Here is a 23,085-nt window from a genome sequence, read left to right on the forward strand (position 1 = left end):
CCAAACTCTAACTGCCTGTGTTTTCCTGCTTCCAGGACTGTGAACTCCTTGGTGGGCGGAGACCAACCGCCTGGCTCCACCCCCTGGTGTGGACATCAGCCCCTGGAGGAAGGCAACAAGGATTTCAGGTCTAGCTTAGGTGTACCTAACCGGGGTGTAGGGTGTGGTGATGTCATTGCCTGTGACCCCTGGCTTGCCCAGGGCGTCACATTCCCCCTTAGCAAAATGCAGACCGTCCGCGGGCTGCCCGTCCAACACCGGTTTTATTTTTCTGAAAAAAGATAAGAAACACAATACAAGTAGAATAACATCATCCCACAACGGGAGGCACTTTTCTTAAACGTTGCAAACGGTTAACGGTTACGGCTTCCACTCTCACCCACCCAAGTAACCTGGCCCTGATGCTGCCCCTAAGAAACAGGCAGCATCCCTTGACCCCAGTCCTGCACCAAGTTACCCGAGCGGGATCTGTCCTTTCCAGGGGACTCACGTCCATGGGGAGCCCCTGGAACCCCCAGAGGGTAGCCACCGGTTCCGGTGGTGGCTGGGCCCCAGTCTGCTCCACTGCGGGCCCTCCCTCCAATCTGCCACTCCGGAGGCGGTAACGGTGGAAGCTGCAACAAACATTTTATTTACATTCCACAAGTTTGTGGTTGCCCTGCAAGTTCTCAGGCATGTTCATAGAAGTTTCTATGCAAGGTGAAGGGGGTCTCAACGGGGACCAGTTGCCAGCTACGACCGGTTTCAATCAGCAGGTTAATCAGATGACTTTTCAGCAATTATTCATTTTCATTTTTCAAACTTGCAAACTTTTTAAACCTTAAACACACACTGGTGGTCCCAACGGGGACTGAGACAACGGTGCTCCGCTGCCCTTACTCAGAGTCCTCTGCATCACCTGAGGGAGGGGGTGCGGCGCTCACACGGGCCTCCTGGCTGCCCCTCAGCTTGGCATCCAGCGCAAACCACCCCCTCTCCCCACAGTGCCGGGTGTACTGCACCAAGTCGCCCGGCATCAAGTTGCGGCCTGGGTGCTCTTCTGGCAGGTGAGCATTAACATCCCGCCGGGCTATAAAAACTTCGGCCTCCAGGCCCGGTTCATAAATGAATCCATAGCCCCGGCGGACATCAAACCGCCTCACCTGCCCCTCATACAGCAGGCCCCGGACACGGAAGGTTGCCTGGCGGAGACTCTCTTTCTCCCGTATCATACGGGCCACCATCTCTGCCTTCTTCCTTTCCCTTTCCTCGATCTCTGGGCCCAACGGTACCGGCTCCCTATCCCAATACGGTGCTGCTGCGAGCTCCGGCGCACGGGTCGGACCCCGCGAGACCTGTTGGACACTACCCACTGCTAGGGATTTGGGCAGAAGGTCCCGCGGTGACTTGGCCTTGGACGCCGCCTTGCAGCGACAACCCGGCGCAACCTCAGCCGAGGTGTGGGGGATGGGCACAGGGGCTTTCCTCTGCTGGGCCTTCTTCACGGAGCGGTCTATCGGCTCCGGCTCGGGGGATCTCTTGGGGGATGCCTCTGGTTCAGACTTCGGGGCTTTCCATGGGAGCACCTCCGGTTGACTACGGGCTCCGGCTACAGGTCGGCCCGCCGGAGCGGGCATGCGGGGTATCGCTACCGGTTGCAGTGGTAGCGGGCCTAGTGGCGGGGTCACGGCTTCCGGGACGGGTGGCGAAGGAGGCAGCAGGGGAGAGGGTTTAGACCGGGTCCCGCAGCCGCGATGACTGGCCCTTCTAGGGCATCGGGGCGTGGGTCACTCACCCTCCCTTCCGCAGCTTCCTCCTCGCGTCTCCGCACGGCCGCTATGACCTCCGCCATGTCGGTCTCCCACTCCTCCATGAGGAGTTGCATCTTGACCTGCAGCCTCTGGTAGAGCTGCGCAGTCCGGATCTCCACCCACGCCGCGGTTCCAGGTGCGGGGGCTACGGTGCTTCGGGACGGCATCCACATGTCGCTGGCGGCCTCTCCCAGGAACAAGATGGCTGCAGAGTCCTTGGGTCCCCGCTTTTATAGCCGCGGCTACATGCGATCAGTCGCCATTTCGTCCCCCCTAGCCTCTTTCCAGCTCCTCCTCTATCGGGGCGGGGTTTTGGCCTTTGCTCCTCCACTACTCGAGGAGACGCTCGAGCGGGAACTTTTCGCGCCAAAGATGGCGGCTTCTGAAATTTTCTGGCTGGACACCTCCGGCGGTAACAAGGCGCACCTCTACCAGACGGCAGAGCAGTAAGATCCTGTTCGTGACGCCAAGTTGTCGCGGGCGGAGGAGGGGACGCTGCGCTCTCCCACTGCTCGGGTCCGGCTGCCGCTGCTGCCGCGGCCGCTGCTGCTCGGTGGCTCGAGCGATGGGCCGGATCCCGGGGACTCGAGCGGCGCTCCTCGACCGTGAGTGAAAAGGGGTTTGGTTTTGGGGATTTATTGTCCGTGACGCCACGCACGGTTGTGGTGATTGTGTGGACACCACCGCTGCTCTGTATGGGGATCCCGGGAGCGGTGACAGGGAGCAGCTTTGTTGTTATTTCTCCCCTCCGTGGGTAGGGGGTTGGTTGTCCCGGGGTCCTTTGATGGGGAAGGGGTGGATGGCAGGCCGGGTGCGGGGCCTGGCGAGGTGCAGGGTCGCGGGGGCAGCGCTGTGCCTCACGGCATGGTGGTACTCACTCAGCCTGAGACGGTGACACAGTTCTCGGTAAAACACACGGCTGGAAAGACAGTTCCCACGGACGGCTGCTGTTGCTTTTCCCCGGTAGGTGACGGTGACTGTCCCTTTTCCTGCACCTAAGTTCAATGTTGGTAGCGATGGGTTCCCACCGGTAACCCGCTCCCCGACTTGGATATGGGCCGGAGGAGCCCCTCTTTGCCCGCAGGCGCTGGCCCTGAGAAACTGGTGCCTGGCGGTGGCGGTGTCTCTCTCATACGGTTGGACTGTTGCCTTCAATCGGGACTTAGTTGTTTGGAGACCCAGGAGGTCCCCTTCACTGACGGATTTGGCAAATTCACGGCGACTCCAAGCCTTGCCGGGATCCGAAAGGCCCCTGCCAATGGTGCTGGCTTCTCCTTGTGTACCGGTCCGGTACCGCCGGGCCACCACCCGTCCACGGTCCTCACGGCAACTCTGATCAGCCTCCACTGCAGACGGTCACCGCCGTCTGCTAACCTTGCTGTTCTCAGTCCGGGGCACACACCCGGACCAACTTCAGGCTTTCAAACTGTCACTTTTCTCTTTCACTACTTTCCCTCCTTCTACTTCACTCCTCACACTTTCAACTCTCAAACTAGTCTCCTCTCTCTTCCTCCTCCAAACTCTAACTGCCTGTGTTTTCCTGCTTCCAGGACTGTGAACTCCTTGGTGGGCGGGGCCAACCGCCTGGCTCCACCCCCTGGTGTGGACATCAGCCCCTGGAGGGAGGCAACAAGGATTTTGTGTTTGGCTTCGGTGTGCCTGACTGGGGTGTGGGGTGTGTTGGTGTAGTACCTGTGACGACCTGGCTTGTCCAGGGCGCCACATTTGGACTGCGCAGCGCGGTGCTGGACGGCACGGTAGTACTCACTCAGCCACAAATGTACGCAAAGTCTCTGGTAAACCAAACGGCTGGATGGACGGGTCCCGCAGCCGGCTGCTGCTGGGGCTTCTCCCGGACAGATTCCATCTTTCATTTTCCAAAGAGTCTGTGAAGAATGAAAGGTGGAATCTGATTGGTTGCTAAGGGCACCTGAGTCACTTTCACTTTACACCATGTCTGATAACCCTATTACACATACGCACCACCTACTTTTGGACCACCCTGTATATATATATCCCACATAATACCGCCATACAGTACTAAGATAACACCACCTTATAAAGGCCAAAGAATACTAGTACATAATGGTAAAGTAATACTGCTCTATACAACACAAATAATAATGTCATATAGTGCTAAGATAAAAACACCTTATAAAGGCCAAGAAAAACTAGTACATAGTAGTGAGGTAATAATACTTTATACTGCCCATGTAATGCTGCCTTAATTTGCTAAGATAACACCGCCTTATAAAACCCAGATAATACTTGTACATAATGGTAAAATAAAAATAAAAATCTTTATTTTTATATAGCGCTAACATATTCCACAGAGCTTTACATACATCAGGAACACTGTCCCCATTGGGACTCACAATCTAAATTCCCTATCTGTATGTCTTTGGAGTGTGGGAGGAAACTGGAGTACCCGGAGGAAACCCACACAAACACGGGGAGAACATACAAACTCCTTGCAGATGGTGTTTTTGGTGGGATTTGAACCCCGGACCCCAGCGCTGAAAGACTGCAGTGCTAACCACTGAGCCACCACAAGACTGCAGTGCTAACCACTGAGCCACCACAAGACTGCAGTGCTGACCACTGAGCCACCACAAGACTGCAGTGCTAACCACTGAGCCACCACAAGACTGCAGTGCTAACCACTGAGCCACCGTGCCGCCCTAAATGGTAAAGTAATACTGCTCTATAGAACCCACATAATAATGCCATACAGTGTCTAGATAAAACTGCCATTTACATAGCACATGATACCACTATATGGTGCCAAGGTAATGCTGCTTTATAATGTCACAGCATACAGCGGTAGCGTAATACTGCCCTATACAGCACACATTATACCACCATATAGTGTCAAAAATAAAACTGCCATACACAAACCTGATAACACTGCAACATAGATAGTGCTACCTTATAAAGCTCAAACAATACTGGTGCATAGTGGTAAGATAATATTATCCTATATATTGACTTAATACCGCCATACGGTGATTAAAAAAAATGCCATCTACAGCCTACATAGACGAGAACCTGTCAGAGAAGAGAGTCTTCCTATGAAGATGAGGTTGAGGGTAAAACATGAAAGAAGCTATGTACAAGAACCCCTGATCACGGCAGGTCACGGGTTAAATGGTAATAAGTAATAGTGCCCCACCAAATATTGGGGCACAAGTCGGGAGGTTTCTGCTTTTGCCCCAAGGAAAAAGTGAGGTCAGTCAGTAATCAGTTAACCTTGAAGGATGATCTGCTCAAGTCTTGGCCAAGAAGGTCCATGGTCAGTATATGGCGCCAGCAATTCCAAAATTTGCCATTGAAAATCCTAAAAAATCCTAAAAATATAGCAAAGGAAGTTATATGGCCCCACACGGGGCGCAAATGGGACGTTAACGTTCCTCTGCTGCAGAGAAACCCGGAGACCCTTCCACATCATTGCCGTAGATCGCTGCCAAATAAGCCATTGTCAGATGATTAACATTCGGGTTCAATATGTTCTTTTATTGCATTGTATCCGGTGGAAACATCATTATGTACAGGGTTAGGATGAAGGACGCGGGGAGCAGGCGGCTGCACAGGGCAGGACAGATATGGGGCCACACCGCAGGGAGCAGTATTACAGTATAGTAGTAATATTCTTGTCCATAGGAGCAGTATTATAGTAGTTATATTCTTGTACATAGGGGCAGTGTTATAGTAGTTATATTCTTGTACATAGGAGCAGTATTATAGTAGTTATATTCCTGTACATAGGGGCAGTATTATAGTAGTTATATTCTTGTACATAGGAGCAGTATTATAGTAGTTATATTCCTGTACATAGGGGCAGTATTATAGTAGTTATATTCTTGTACATAGGGGGCAGTATTATAGTAGTTATATTCCTGTGCATAGGGGCAGTATTATAGTAGTTATATTCTTGTACATAGGGGCAGTATTATAGTAGTTATATTCTTGTACATAGGGGCAGTATTATAGTAGTTATATTCTAGTACATAGGGGGCAGTATTATAGTAGTTATATTCTTGTACATAGGGGCAGTATTATAGTAGTTATATTCTTGTACATAGGGGCAGTATTATAGTAGTTATATTCTTGTATATAGGAGCAGTATTATAGTAGTTATATTCTTGTACATAGGGGGCAGTATTATAGTAGTTATATTCTTGTACATAGAAGCAGTATTATAGTAGTTATATTCTTGTACATAGGGGCAGTATTATAGTAGTTATATTCTTGTACATAGGGGCAGTATTATAGTAGTTATATTCTTGTACATAGAGGGCAGTATTATAGTAGTTATATTCTTGTACATAGGGGCAGTATTATAGTAGTTATATTCTTGTACATAGGGGCAGTATTATAGCAGTTATATTCTTGTACATAGGAGCAGTATTATAGTAGTTATATTTTTGTACATAGGGGCAGTATTATAGTAGTTATATTCTTGTACATAGGGGCAGTATTATAGTAGATATATTCTTGTACATAGGGGCAGTATTATAGTAGTTATATTCTTGTACATAGGGGCAGCATTATAGTAGTTATATTCTTGTACATAGAGGGCAGTATTATAGTAGTTATATTCTTGTATATAGGAGCAGTATTATAGTAGTTATATTCTTGTACATAGGAGCAGTATTATAGTAGTTATATTGTACATAGGGGCAGTATTATAGTAGTTATATTCTTGTACATAGGGGCAGTATTATAGTAGTTATATTCTAGTACATAGGGGGCAGTATTATAGTAGTTATATTCTTGTACATAGAAGGCAGTATTATAGTAGTTATATTCTTGTACATGGGGGGCAGTATTATTGTAGTTATATTCTTGTGCATAGAAGGCAGTATTATAGTAGTTATATTCTTGTACATAGAAGGCAGTATTATAGTAGTTATATTCTTGTACATAGGGAGCAGTATTATAGTAGTTATATTCTTGTACATAGGGAGCAGTATTATAGTAGTTATATTCTTGTACATAAGAGCAGTATTATAGTAGTTATATTCTTGTACATAGGGGGCAGTATTATAGTAGTTATATTCTTGTACATAGCGAGCAGTATTATAGTAGTTATATTCTTGTACATAGAGGGCAGTATTATAGTAGTTATATTCTTGTATATAGGAGCAGTATTATAGTAGTTATATTCTTGTACATAGGAGCAGTATTATAGTAGTTATATTCTTGTACATAGGGGCAGTATTATAGTAGTTATATTCTTGTACATAGGGGCAGTATTATAGTAGTTATATTCTAGTACATAGGGGGCAGTATTATAGTAGTTATATTCTTGTACATAGGGGCAGTATTATAGTAGTTATATTCTTGTACATAGGGGCAGTATTATAGTAGTTATATTCTTGGACATAGGGGCAGTATTGTAGTAGTTATATTCTTGTACATAGGGGGCAGTATTATAGTAGTTATATTCTTGTACATGGGGGCAGTATTGTAGTAGTTATATTCTTGTATATAGGGGCAGTATTATAGTAGCTATAATCTTGTACATAGGGGCAGTATTATAGTAGTTATATTCTCGTACATAGGGGGCAGTATTATAGTAGTTATATTCTTGTACATAGGGGTCAGTATTATAGTAGTTATATTCTTGTACATAGGGGCAGTATTATAGTAGTTATATTCTTGTACATAGGGGTCAGTATTATAGTAGTTATATTCTTGTACTAGGGAGCAGTATTATAGTAGTTATATTCTTGTACATAGGGACAGTATTATAGTAGTTATATTCTTGTACATAGGGGCAGTATTATAGTAGTTACATTCTTGTACATAGGGACAGTATTATAGTAGTTATATTCTTGTACATAGAAGGCAGTATTATAGTAGTTATATTCTTGTACATGGGGGCAGTATTATTGTAGTTATATTCTTGTGCATAGAAGGCAGTATTATAGTAGTTATATTCTTGTACATAGAAGGCAGTATTATAGTAGTTATATTCTTGTACATAGGGAGCAGTATTATAGTAGTTATATTCTTGTACATAGGGAGCAGTATTATAGTAGTTATATTCTTGTACATAAGAGCAGTATTATAGTAGTTATATTCTTGTACATAGGGGGCAGTATTATAGTAGTTATATTCTTGTACGTAGCGAGCAGTATTATAGTAGTTATATTCTTGTACATAGGGGCAGTATTATAGTAGTTATATTCTTGTACATAAGAGCAGTATTATAGTAGTTATATTCTTGTACATAGGGGGCAGTATTATAGTAGTTATATTCTTGTATATAGGGGCAGTATTATAGTAGTTATATTCTTGTACATAGGGGGCAGTATTATAGTAGTTATATTCTTGTACATAGAAGCAGTATTATAGTAGTTATATTCTTGTACATAGGGGCAGTATTATAGTAGTTATATTCTTGTACATAGGGGCAGTATTATAGTAGTTATATTCTTGTACATAGGGGCAGTATTATAGCAGTTATATTCTTGTACATAGGGGCAGTATTATAGCAGTTATATTCTTGTACATAGGAGCAGTATTATAGTAGTTATATTTTTGTACATAGGGGCAGTATTATAGTAGTTATATTCTTGTACATAGGGGCAGTATTATAGTAGATATATTCTTGTACATAGGGGCAGTATTATAGTAGTTATATTCTTGTACATAGGGGCAGCATTATAGTAGTTATATTCTTGTACATAGAGGGCAGTATTATAGTAGTTATATTCTTGTATATAGGAGCAGTATTATAGTAGTTATATTCTTGTACATAGGAGCAGTATTATAGTAGTTATATTCTTGTACATAGGGGCAGTATTATAGTAGTTATATTCTTGTACATAGGAGCAGTATTATAGTAGTTATATTCTTGTACATAGGAGCAGTATTATAGTACTTATATTATTGTACATATGAGCAGTATATAGTAGTTATATTCTTGTACATAGGGGCAGTATTATAGTAGATATATTCTTGTACATAGGAGCAGTATATAGTAGTTATATTCTTGTACATAGGAGCAGTATATAGTAGTTATATTCTTGTACATAGGGGCAGTATTATAGTAGTTATATTCTTGTACATAGGGGCAGTATTATAGTACTTATATTCTTGTACATAGGAGCAGTATATAGTAGTTATATTCTTGTACATAGGGGCAGTATTATAGTAGTTATATTCTTGTACATAGGAGCAGTATTATAGTACTTATATTCTTGTACATAGGAGCAGTATTATAGTACTTATTTTCTTGTACATAGGAGCAGTATTATAGTAGTTATATTCTTGTACATAGGAGCAGTATATAGTAGTTATATTCTTGTACATAGGGGCAGTATTATAGTAGTTATATTCTTGTATATAGGAGCAGTATTATAGTACTTATATTCTTGTACATAGGAGCAGTATATAGTAGTTATATTCTTGTACATAGGGGCAGTATTATAGTAGTTATATTCTTGTACATAGGGGCAGTATTATAGTAGTTATATTCTTGTACATAGGAGCAGTATTATAGTAGTTATATTCTTGTACATAGGAGCAGTATTATAGTACTTATATTATTGTACATATGAGCAGTATATAGTAGTTATATTCTTGTACATAGGGGCAGTATTATAGTAGATATATTCTTGGACATAGGAGCAGTATATAGTAGTTATATTCTTGTACATAGGAGCAGTATATAGTAGTTATATTCTTGTACATAGGGGCAGTATTATAGTAGTTATATTCTTGTATATAGGAGCAGTATTATAGTACTTATATTCTTGTACATAGGAGCAGTATATAGTAGTTATATTCTTGTACATAGGGGCAGTATTATAGTAGTTATATTCTTGTACATAGGGGCAGTATTATAGTACTTATATTCTTGTACATAGGAGCAGTATATAGTAGTTATATTCTTGTACATAGGGGCAGTATTATAGTAGTTATATTCTTGTATATAGGAGCAGTATTATAGTACTTATATTCTTGTACATAGGAGCAGTATTATAGTACTTATATTCTTGTACATAGGAGCAGTATTATAGTAGTTATATTCTTGTACATAGGAGCAGTATATAGTAGTTATATTCTTGTACATAGGGGCAGTATTATAGTAGTTGTATTCTTCTATATAGGAGGTAAACCATTACATTAGTGTCCTGTGCATTAATTTACAATGAGGTCAGTTTGTGTTTTTGACACTTATCCTCTTTGTTTTTCAGTGCTGTTCCTGCTCCCCTTGTTTTGAAGAAGACCATAATACCGTAACCATGGACCCAGTGCCTCTTCCTATGGCTTCTCTCTTAGAGCCGGGGGTGAGGGAGCTGAATATAACAATATGCAAGAATGTGACTTGTAATGAAACAGTGATTGAGGCCTCGATGTCCAGAATGAGCTCAGTGCTCATCCCTTTTATTTATTTGCTGGTTTGCGCCATTGGACTCAGTGGGAATACCTTGGTCATCTATGTTGTCCTACGTTACGCCAAGATGAAGACGGTCACCAACATCTACATTCTGAACTTGGCGGTGGCAGATGTTCTTTTTATGTTGGGTCTGCCCTTCATTGCCACCCAAAATGCCATCTCTTATTGGCCGTTTGGGACTTTTCTTTGCCGGCTGGTGTTGACCGTGGATGGCATAAACCAGTTCACCAGTATCTTCTGCCTTACGGTTATGAGCATTGACCGCTACTTGGCAGTAGTCCATCCAATCAGATCCACAAAGTGGAGAAGACCCCGAGTGGCCAAACTTATTAGCGCCACCGTTTGGACTTTTTCTTTTCTAGTAGTCCTTCCAGTTGTCATCTTTTCAGATGTCCAGCCGGACTTAAACACGTGCAACATCAACTGGCCCGAGCCGGTGTATATTTGGTCTACTGCGTTCATTATTTACACCTCTGTGTTGGGTTTCTTTGGACCTCTGCTGGTGATTTGCCTTTGTTACCTTTTAATCGTCATTAAGGTGAAGTCTTCTGGTCTTCGTGTGGGATCCACCAGGCGTCGAAGATCAGAACGTAAAGTCACGAGAATGGTGGTCATCATTGTGGCCGTTTTTGTGTTTTGTTGGCTTCCCTTCTACATATTGAACATAGTCAACTTAACATTTATCGTCCCAGAAGAACCGGCATACGTTGGCGTGTATTTCTTTGTGGTCATCCTGTCCTACGCCAACAGTTGCGCCAACCCAATCCTCTATGGCTTCCTCTCGGACAATTTCAAGCAGAGTTTCCAGAAAGTCCTGTGCCTTCGCAAAAGCAACGGCATCAAGGACGCCGACCTGACCGAAAATAGGCAAGAGAAGAGCAGTCGAATCCAGGAGACCATGCTCACGTCAAGGAACTCTGAATTTAACGGGCACATGCAAACAAGTAAAGTCTGAGACACCAGAGCCTTCAGCCTTCTCGAGGAATGTAAATAGGCAACGAACACTTGCGTCAGAGATTTGGATTGGAGATGAAAATCTGGAACCTTGGGAAATTCTCCTCGGAATCTTAAGATGGTGTTTTCTATCCATAACTTGAGGAACATTTAGAGGAACGTTGACTGCGGTATTTATATAAATGTCATGTCTGGTTCCACCAGTCGATAAAGACGTTTCTCTCTCTCTCACTCATCCTATGCATTATTCTTCTCGAACCCTTCCCCAACTTATACCCTAGAACAATATACCGAGAGGAACATTGAAGCCCATTTGATAGTCTGTTCACGTGAACTTATTTTCTGTCTGCAATTACAGCTGTAAAACAACGTTTCTGGTTCATGGTCAAATTAAAACACCCGTGAAGTGGATGGAGCATTGTAATGTAAACACACGTCGCATTTCCATACTAATGTGTGCTATGTATGGCGGATTCCTGCCGAGACTTAATCACTATTCATGCCAGAGGGACAGGTAATACACAATGACGGATGGGATATGAGATATTGAGAGCAACCATTATTCTTATTCTATATCAGGTTCCCCTCGGGTCTTCACAATCACATTTCTCCTCTAAAGAAGAATGGAGGTTGTTGTTGTCTTTTGTGCTTTATTTTTGCTTACCCCTCCCAGTCATTCTTTGGAAACCTCTCTGGGGCTATGACCTTTAGATACGTTGACGACTACTCTGGGGCTAAGACCTTTAGATACATTGACGACTACCCTGGGGCTAAGACCTTTAGATACATTGACGACTAATGTATGAACTATATGAGATGCGCCTCAAAGCTTTGGATCCCTAACAGGTTGTCTTCTAGCTGGAATCCTCAGTGATTGGCTGAGGAACCTACCGGTAGTAGTAGGTGTTCAATTTTCCCACAGTGCCCCCATTGGTAGAAAAAGCGATTACATGATTGTCTTCAAAATCAAAGGCCTGCTTGGGTAATGCCACCACATTTTGGGTCCTCCAGAATGAGAGATGTTCATTGTTGCCTTTCTGTACTCTACCTGATAGATGGGGGTCCTGAGAAGAGGACTTCCATCTATCAGGTCATAATTGTAAACCAGTCAGATAACATAGGATGTTTTGAACAATATATTTTTTGTTAGAAAGATCCCTAAAAGGTGATCTTGTCTCTGGAATCCTCAGTGATCGGCTGAGGAACCTGGTAGCAGGTATTCAGTTTTACTACAGTGCCACCGCTGGTAGAAAAAGGGATTACATGATTGTCTTTAAAATCAAAGGCCAGCTTGTATATTATCAGGATACCTTGGGTCCTCAAGAGTGAGAGACGCTCATTGTCACCCCTCTTTAGTCTCACTGGTAGGTGCTGGTCCTGAGAAGAGGACAACCATCCATCAAGTCACAATGTAAACCAGCCAGATAACATCATGTTTTGAAAGATCCCTAACAAGTGATCCTATAGCTGGAATCCTTAGTGATCAGCAGAGGAGCCTGGTATTAGGTGTTCAATTTTCCTACAGTGCCACCACTGGTAGAGAAAGGGATTACATTATTCTTTTTAAAATCAAAGGCCTGCTTGAATAATACTTAGACGGCCTGGGCCCTTCAGATTGATATAGTATGTGTTTGGCCTGCATAGTGAGACTGGTGAGTGTCTGAGTGTCGGGTCATAAAATATCAGTAACAATATTCCATCCTTATCACGGGGTGTGATGGGTTAAAACATGACTCTAAAGAAATGGGAGATAGTGTCATGGGTGGTAAGGAGATAGCATGTGACTAGGGCTCCTAGACCTGCCCTCAGGCTAGAGTAGCCCTAGCTGTCCCTGATCCCAGAGATACATCTGATAGTGATGATGTCTGGGCCGCCGTCCTTTCCCTGCTCCTGTACAGCCCTGATCTAATACCCCCTTTCCCTCACCATGTCTGGGCCTCCTTCCTTACCTTGCTCTTGTACAGCCCTGATCTAATACCCCCTTTCCCTCACCAATGCCTGGGTCGCCTTCCTTCCCCTGCTCCGGTAAAGCCATGATCTAATACCCCCTCTCCCGCACCAATGTCTGGGCCTCCTTCCTTGCCCTGCTCCTGTAAAGCCCTGATCTAATACCCCCTCTCCCTCATCCCTGGTAAAGGCCAGGACAAGAGTGGTAGATCCCACAGATAAGGAGAAACAGAGCAAACTCACACAGAGGTACTAGACAACAAGTGATAAGGAGGAAAATAAGAGCAGGGAGGAAACAACGAGACGATGAGAGAACTCCACGCACAAAACAATACGATCACCAGAAGGACAGGGTTACAACAGCAGACAGATCGGTGAAGCTAAAGCTATAGTCGGCATGGGAAGACAAGCTCCTCCATCTTAAAAAAGGCAGGGAGTAATTGTGATAGGTCTCCCACAACATCTGATTCAAGAGGTAACCAGCAGACTAGCAGAAATTAACTCCTGCAAGCCCGATCACTAAGCTGGTTGACGCCCGAGCCTGTCTGTGTAACTTAGAAGAACCAAAGGAGGCATAGTGTGGGGTGTCAGACTCTGCGAGTTAAGAGCCGTATTACACCGTATGACAATCCTACATCAATCTTACAGCTTTACACTGTGTTTCTGTATAAACCCACAGGACGGGGAGAATCGCTGCATGTTTATGCAAGAGTTAATAATTAATGGAGTCCCACAGGTCAAGATGTGCCCGGCTGCAATTTACACTAGAAATTGGCTTAATTTGAGTCTGCTCATGTTTCCCCTTCTCAGTTTACGAGGCTATATTCCACCAGGGGCACATACAAGAATGCCTTTAATTTGGGAGTTGTTACGCCCCGTAGTCCTAAATTAAAGGGCTCCATCCTAGTTATTGATGTCCTTTATGGGAATATAAAGTAGACCATTTCTGGAATAAGGAACTGAGACGACTTTACGTCCTAATGATGAAGCGTCTCGCACTACAAAGACCTTTTATTACCACCTTTGACCTGCTGCTCAGCTGGTTGCTCCACCAAATTAAGACCATGACAGCCCTTATAATGAATATATATTAAGTCCGGGCTGAAGTCTATAATAATCTGGGGTCTTGGCGTCACCTCCTCGGGAGGAGACAAGTCAACCAGATCAAACCTCAGAGACTTACACGAGATGGACAGTGGAAACCTACGAGACTCAAGAGGGTAATTCAGTAAAAATTCAACTCAAGTAAAATTTTTGAGACCCCTCCACACTTGTATGGGGGGGTCATTTTATGTTGGAGACCAATATAAGATGTGTAACGCTCACGGCCGGTGTAGAGGCAACAAGAAGGACCCACTGGACCACAGGGGGGACCTGGGCTTACCACTCGCAGGGCAGTGACCGGGACTGTGGTGGCTGACCCACAAGACAGGTAAAGGACTCAGGTAGGCTGGACAGGTGGGTGGGCACGGCAGTGATAGACAGGTATGGGAAGGCAGGTACTGGAGACGGACACAGGGTTAACAGGGTAGGAGCTCAGGACCTGACGACTGACTAACTACAGGTGTTGCGCAGGCACCTCCCCGAATAGGAGGGTGCCTTAAATACACTGTGCCTCTTAGCCATAGGCTGATAGGCATTTCCAGGAAATAGCAAGTAGGCCCATTAAGAGGAGGGCTGGTGCATGCACGCGTCTTAGGTGCACTCCCGTGAACCCTGTGCAGCATGTACAGGACCCGGGAGTGGAAGGAGGCAGCAGCACATGTGGATAGCCTGGGGAGTGTAGGGGCGGACGTGATCAGGCTGGGGTGGTGAATAAGTCTGTGTCTCTGCAAAGACGTCGGAGCTACAAGAGGTCAGAAGACCTACAGAAAGAGGTCTTCATAACTGTCTACAGGGTAGATGATAACTTCACACCGTTAGGACCTCCAGAAAAAAACAAGATGGGGACTCTCAAGTGGCGCAATGTCTACATGGACATCAATAGCTTCATTTAGTCCCTGCCGTGTATGCGTTTGCCCATGGACAATAAATGGCATCCTCTTCAAGGTCCCAGTGGTCTGACCCTCACAGATCACCTATCCTTGCCCAGATGGGACTTCTTTTAAAAAATGTGGCAGGCAAGACCAATAGTTATCCATAGAACTTTGGAAAATTGGAAGTCAAAACTGTCCATTTCTTACACTTGTGTTATTCCCAATGCTCCACTGAGTATTCCGGTTTTTGTTTCGTTTAAATCCGACATCCGGTTCTAGAGATATGAGACTTTTTATTTAATGATAAAGGTGGGCGTGTCTCACATGATCCTCTGGGGCGTGTCTCACATGATCCTCTGGGGCGTGTCTTTAGGCTGCTTTGCATAATTACCCTATGAGCCACGCCCCAATGATAAAAATGAACACTAAATAACAAGTCAAATATTAAAAACAAAACTAGAATGGTCAGGGGAGCAGAGGGAACAGAACAAGAGCACAAACTGGACACTTCTGACTAGGTGGCAGGTCCTTTTTGTAGAAGATTTATAAAACTTGACTGCTTTTTTCTTTATTTTTACAGAGAGTCCACCTCTCCTGCCCAGTGGTTGTGTCTGGTATTACAGCTCAGGTCCATAAAATTGAGTGAGACTGAGCTGCAGTACCACATACAACCATCGGATGTGGGTGGCGCTGTTTGTTTTTCCTAAACCTTACCGGATCGAAGGGGAACCACCAAAGGTGGAGATCTCTACACTTGTCTAATCTGGAGTAGATAGAGATTGAACGTTGGACGATATATACAGAAAAATAAATGAACATTGCTTACCACTCAAGAAAGAATCTTATTGGCTAATCTCACATCGCCTTCATACGCGCCGTGACGTTTCACGGAAAACAACCTTATCCTATAGGGAATGGTGTTTCTTTTATTAGAATTTTCCAGGGGATAAATTAGTTTTGGCCTTTGTATGTATGTATGTATGTGTGGACCCGTACACGACCTTTGTATAACCTTTACGTTATTGAATATAAATAATCCATTTTTTCAGGGTCCCAGGGGTGTTAAATATTCTGCATACGTTGTCTGAATAGCAAAAAAGCAGCAGAAAACATTTCTCACTTTGGAGGACCCAATACTTGTAATTCCCAGTTTCTCCTGCGGGGGTGCTGCAGGGTAAGATAGCTGCCAGGCACTCTCTACAGAAAACTAATTTCTATTACTCTAAGTGATAAATATGAAAATAAATGACAAATAATAATAATAATTATTATTATTATTAATAATTATTATTATCATTATTATTAAAAATAATAATTATTAATAATTATTATTAATTAATAATATATTTTTCATAACATTTTAACACTGTATCACCATTTTATCATTTCATCACAGATCATCACTAGAATTATTTATTTTATAGTAAAATTTGACCATTAGATGTTTCTGTTCTATTTGTGGCAGAAAAAAAAAATATTTTTCTCTTAAAAAAAATATGCTACAGTTTTTCTCCTTTTGGGGATAGTATTTTATACTCCCCTATGAACGTAGTAAAGAATCATTGCTAAAATACATCCATTTTTTAGCACGTTTTGACCACTAGGTGGCGATGTTCCATTCTTTCCTGCTTGTTAAAATGTTCACACTTTCACCACTAGGGACAGTATTTTATTCTCCCCTATGAACATAGTAGAGAATCATAGCCCATTTTTCAAAACATTTTGACCACTAGGTGGCTCTGTTCCATTGTTTATAGCCAGAGTAAACATAGTTCTGTAGACAACTATTGCTAAAGCATTCAAAAAAATTTCAGATCATTTTGACCACTAGGTGGCGCTGTTCCATTCTTTCCTGTTTGTTAAAATGTTCTCACTTTGGCCACTAGGGACAGTATTTTATTCTCCTCTATGAACATAGTAGAGAAACATTGCTGAAATGCGTCCATTTTTCAGCACATTTTGACCACTAGGTGGCGCTGTTAAATGATTTATAGTCTGTGTAAACATAGTTCTGTAGACAACTATTGCTAAAATGTTAAAAAATATTTCGTGATGTTCCATTCTTTCCTGTTTGTTAAAATGTTCCCACTTTGACCACTAGGGACAGTATTTTATTCTCCCCTACGAACAGAGTAACATAGTAAAAAATCATTGCTAAAATGCATCCATTTTTCAGGACTTTTTGACCACTAGGTGGCGATGTTCCATTGTTTACAGCTGGCATAAACATAGTTCTGTAGACAACTATTGTGAAAATGTTAAAAAAAAAATTACATATCATTTTGACCACTAGGTGGCGCTGTTCCATTCTTTCCTGTTTGTTAAAATGTTCTCACTTTGGCCACTAGGGACAGTATTTTATTTTCCCCTATGAACATAGTAGAGAATCATTGTCTATTTTTAAAAACATTTTGACCACTAGGTGGCGCTGTTCCATTGTTTATAGTCAGTGTAAACATAGTTCTGTAAACAACCATTGCTAAAACGTTGAAAATTTTCAGATCATATTGACCACTAGGTGGCAATGTTCCATTGTTTATAGTCAATGCAAACCTAGTTCTGTAAAGCACCATTGCTACAATTTTCACAATTTTTGAGATCATTTTGACCATTAGGTGGCGCTGCTGCATTCTTTCCCATTTTGACCACTAGAGACAGTATTTTATTCTCTGATATCAACATAGTAAGGAATCATTGCTAAAATGTGGCCACATTTCAGTACATTTTGACCACTAGGTGGCGCTGTTCCATTGTTTATAGGCGGCGTAAACATAGTTCTGTAAACAACTATTCCTAAAATGTTAAAAAAATTGTCAGATCATTTTGACCACTAGGTGGCGCTGTTCCATTCTATCTTACTTGTTAAGATATTCCCATTTAGATCACTAGGGACAGTATTTTATTCTCCCATATGAACATAGTAGAGAATCATTGCTAAAATGCGTCTATTTTTCAGCACATTTTGACCATTAGGTGGCGCTGTTTCATTGTTTATAGCTGTAGTAAACATAGTTCTGTAAACAACTATTGCTAAAATGTTAAAAAAAAATCAGTTTGACCACTAGGTGGCGCTGTTCCATTCTTTCTTGCTTGTTAAAATGTTTCCACTTTCACCACTAGGGACAGTATTTTATTCTCCCATATGAACATAGTAGAGAATCATTGCTAAAATGCGTCCATATTTCATCATATTTTGACCACTAGGTGGCGCTGTTCCATTGTTTATAGGCGGCGTAAACATAGTTCTGTAAACAACTATTGCTAAAATGTAAAAAAAAATCATATCATTTTGACCACTAGGTGGCGATGTTCCATTCATTCCTGTTTGTTAAAATGTTTTTACTTTGGACAGTATTTTATTCTCCCCTACGAACAGAGTAACATAGTAAAGAATCATTGCTAAAATGCATCTATTTTTCAGCACTTTTTGACCACTAGGTGGCGTGGTTCCATTGTTTATCCCTGGCATAAACATAGTTCTGTAGACAACTATTGTGAAAATGTTAAAAAAATTACATATCATTTTGACCACTAGGTGGCGATGTTCTTTCCTGTTTGTTAAAATGTTCCCACTTTGACCACTAGGGACAGTATTCTATACTCCCCTCTGAACATAGTAAAGAATCATTGCTAAAATGTGTCCTTTTTTCATCATATTTTGACCACTAGGTGGCGCTGTTCCATTGTTTATAGCTGGAGTAAACATAGTTCTGTAAACAACTATTGTTAAAATGAAAAAAAAAATCATATCATTTTGACCACTAGGTGGCGCTGTTCCATTCTTTCTTGCTTGTTAAAATGTTTCCACTTTCACCACTAGGGGCAGTATTTTATTCTCCCATATGAACATAGAGAATCATTGCTAAAATGTGTCCTTTTTTCAGCACTTTTTGACCGCTAGGTGGCGCTGTTCTTTCCTGTTTGTTAAAATGTTCCCACTTTGACCACTAGGGACAGTATTTTATATTCCCTTATGAACATATTAAAGAATCATTGCTAAAATGTGTCCTTTTTTCAGCACTTTTTGACCGCTAGGTGGCGCTGTTCTCTCGATTTCCATTCTCAGACTCTCCACGATCGCATCGTGTAATGTTTAGTGTTTATGGTCAATAACTAAAGAAAAAAAATCCTATTGAGATTTGAGTCCTGGTGATAAAGTGGTTAATCGCGACACTTTGTATCTAAGTAACCAATACAATGGAAAGGGTAACGTTTGTACTGTCTCTGGGGAACGTTTATTGTTTAATACACCAGGAAGTTATTGATCGCTGCGTCCACAACGCCGGCCACAATGGAGAGGAATTTACCGGAGAAATGAGGCGTGAATGTATATAGTATTTATTGTTGTGGCAGATTTTCAAGCCTTCAAATAAACTCCGATTATTTCTATTTTATCACTCCTGATGTCCTCATTACATTTATAAGTCGATGGCGGCCGATGTGGAGTTATCTCTTGTTGCCTTCTTCTTGCTGCCTTCGTGCTCTTGCTTTTCTCTTGAGTGTCTCATTGTCTTATCCTGTGTGTGTGTGTGTATTGTGTCAGAGATTTGGGTTTTACTTGGTTGTCTTACTTTTTGCTGTGTGCGGTTATGAAGTTAACCCTTGTTGACTTTTTGTTGCTAACGTCCTGCTCTTGCTTTTCTCCTGAGTCTCATTGTCTTATCCTGTGTGTGTACGGTGTCATAGTTTTGGTTTTCCCTTGGTTGTTATACTTGTTGCTGTGCACAGTTGTAGAGTTAACACTTGTTGCCTTTCTGTTGCTAGCTTCCTGCTCTTGCTTTTCTCCTGAGTTTCTCATTGTCTTATCCTGTGTGTGTGTGTATGTGTGTGTGTCTACTGTGTCAGAGTTTTGGTTTTCTCTTGGTTGTTATACTTGTTGCTGTGTGCGGTTGAGGAGTTATTTCTTGTTGACTTTTTGTTGCTACCTTGCTGCTCTTGCTTTTCTCCTGAGTCTCTCATTGTCTTATCCTGTGTGTACTGTGTCAGAGTTTTTGTTTTCCCTTAGTTGTTACACTTCTTGCTGTGTGTGGTTGTAGAGTTAAGCCTTGTTTCCTTTTTGTTGCTACCTTCCTGCTCTTGCTTTTCTCCTGAGTCTATCATTGTCTTATCTTGTGTGTGTGTGTGTGTGTGTACTGTGTCAGAGTTTTGTGTTTCCCTTGGTTGTTTTACTTGTTGCTGTGTGCAGTTATAGAGTTATCCCTTGTTGACTTTTTGTTGCTACCTTCCTGCTCTTGCTTTTCTCCTGAGTCTATCATTGTCTTATCCTGTGTGTACAGTGTGTCAAAGTTTTTGTTTTCCGTTGTCTGTTTTTATCTGGTTACCATCTCACTCCTGCCCCGTTCTTCCCTGGTGGGAGGGGGGTATCACAGTAGTACTGGACAGGAACATAACCAAGAACGCGACTCAGGCATCTCCACCATCAGGAGTAACACAAAAACCTAATTCAAGCAAGAGCTAATTTTCGGTTGACACATTCCTTAAAAAGGTTTAGAGCTGTGACAAAAACATAAACTTTTGTATTTTCCACATAATGACGTATCTATGATGGATTGTACTATGAAATCTATGGGGACTATGCCACAAAACTTCATTTTCCCACACATTGCAGGAGGATATCAGCAGAGTCATTAATTTTGCCCTTTATGTAAGTGACCCATGAATGGAAAAGAAAGAGTTCTGCACATTGTCAAAAATGTCCTGTTACATTATGGGCAAAACGTTCCCATCACAAACTCCACAAAATGAATCATTGATGAAGAGGAGGAATAATAAAGTGTGACGAAGGCACAAACCGCACATAAAAGCCAGGGTCGAAATCTGGAGAATGAGGACTTATTCTGTGCACGCAGATCCTTCCTCAGGGATTTCATCTACACGAAGAAAGCAAGTCCCAGTCACACAGCAACTAATACTACTGCCCCCTATGTACAAGAATATAACTACTATACTGCTCCTATGTACAAGAATATAACTACTATAATACTGCCCCTATGTACAAGAATATAACTACTATAATACTGCCCCTATATACAAGAATATAACTACTATAATACTGCTCCCTATGTACAAGAATATAACTACTATACTGCTCCTATGTACAAGAATATAACTACTATAATACTGCCCCTATATACAAGAATATAACTACTATACTGCTCCTATGTACAAGAATATAACTACTATAATACTGCCCCTATATACAAGAATATAACTACTATAATACTGCTCCCTATGTACAAGAATATAACTACTATACTGCTCCTATGTACAAGAATATAACTACTATAATACTGCCCCTATATACAAGAATATAACTACTATAATACTGCTCCCTATGTACAAGAATATAACTACTATAATACTGCCCCCTATGTACAAGAATATAACTACTATACTGCTCCTATGTACAAGAATATAACTACTATAATACTGCCCCTATATACAAGAATATAACTACTATAATACTGCTCCCTATGTACAAGAATATAACTACTATAATACTGCTCCTATGTACAAGAATATAACTACTATAATACTGCTCCTATGTACAAGAATATAACTACTATAATACTGCTATGTACAAGAATATAACTACTATAATACTTACCCCTATGTACAAGAATATAACTACTATAATACTTACCCCTATGTACAAGAATATAACTACTATAATACTGCCCCCTATGTACAAGAATATAACTACTATAATGCTGCTATGTACAAGAATATAACTACTATAATACTGCCCCCTATGTACAAGAATATAACTACTATAATACTGCTCCTATGTACAAGAATATAACTACTATAATACTGCCCCTATATACAAGAATATAACTGCTATAATGCTGCTATGTACAAGAATATAACTACTATAATACTTACCCCTATGTACAAGAATATAACTACTATAATACTGCTCCTATGTACAAGAATATAACTACTATAATACTGCCCCTATATACAAGAATATAACTGCTATAATACTGCCCCCTATGTACAAGAATATAACTACTATAATACTGCCCCCTATGTACAAGAATATAACTACTATAAAACTGCCCCCTATGTACAAGAATATAACTACTATAATACGGTCCCTATGTACAAGAATATAACTACTATAATACTGCCCCTATGTACAAGAATATAACTACTATAAAACTGCCCCCTATGTACAAGAATATAACTACTATAATACTGCCCCTATGTACAAGACTATAACTACTATAATACTGCCCCTATGTACAAGAATATAACTACTATAATACTGCTGCTATGTACAAGAATATAACTACTATAATACTGCCCCTATGTACAAGAATATAACTACTATAATACTGCCCCTATGTACAAGAATATAACTACTATAATACAGCCCCCTATGTACAAGAATATAACTACTATAATACTGCCCCCTATGTACAAGAATATAACTACTATAATACTGCCCCTATGTACAATAATATAACTACTATAATACTGCCCCTATGTACAAGAATATAACTACTATAATACTGCTCCCTATGTACAGGAATATAACTACTATAATACTGCCCCCTATGTACAAGAATATAACTACTATAATACTGCCCCCTATGTACAAGAATATAACTACTATAATACTGCCCCTATGTACAATAATATAACTACTATAATACTGCCCCTATATACAAGAATATAACTGCTATAATGCTGCTATGTACAAGAATATAACTACTATAATACTTACCCCTATGTACAAGAATATAACTACTATAATACTGCTCCTATGTACAAGAATATAACTACTATAATACTGCCCCTATATACAAGAATATAACTGCTATAATACTGCCCCCTATGTACAAGAATATAACTACTATAATACTGCCCCCTATGTACAAGAATATAACTACTATAAAACTGCCCCCTATGTACAAGAATATAACTACTATAATACGGTCCCTATGTACAAGAATATAACTACTATAATACTGCCCCTATGTACAAGAATATAACTACTATA

General features: G+C 41.5%; 1 protein-coding gene across 1 annotated transcript in view; it reads left to right on the forward strand.

Annotated features, from left to right (window-relative positions):
* The window catches only part of SSTR5 (somatostatin receptor 5), a 52,484-nt gene extending 36,134 nt beyond the window's left edge, over positions 1-16,350 (forward strand). Inside the window, exon 2 of the mRNA XM_075318330.1 lies at positions 9,998-16,350. Coding sequence (XP_075174445.1) covers positions 10,046-11,155 — 1,110 coding nt within the window. The 5' untranslated portion in view covers positions 9,998-10,045 and the 3' untranslated portion in view covers positions 11,156-16,350. The remainder of the gene's footprint in view (positions 1-9,997) is intronic.
* Positions 16,351-23,085: the final 6,735 nt, after the last annotated feature.

The sequence above is a fragment of the Anomaloglossus baeobatrachus genome, chromosome 7 (genome assembly GCF_048569485.1).
Source record: "Anomaloglossus baeobatrachus isolate aAnoBae1 chromosome 7, aAnoBae1.hap1, whole genome shotgun sequence".
In the NCBI taxonomy this organism is placed as follows: Eukaryota; Metazoa; Chordata; class Amphibia; order Anura; family Aromobatidae; genus Anomaloglossus; species Anomaloglossus baeobatrachus.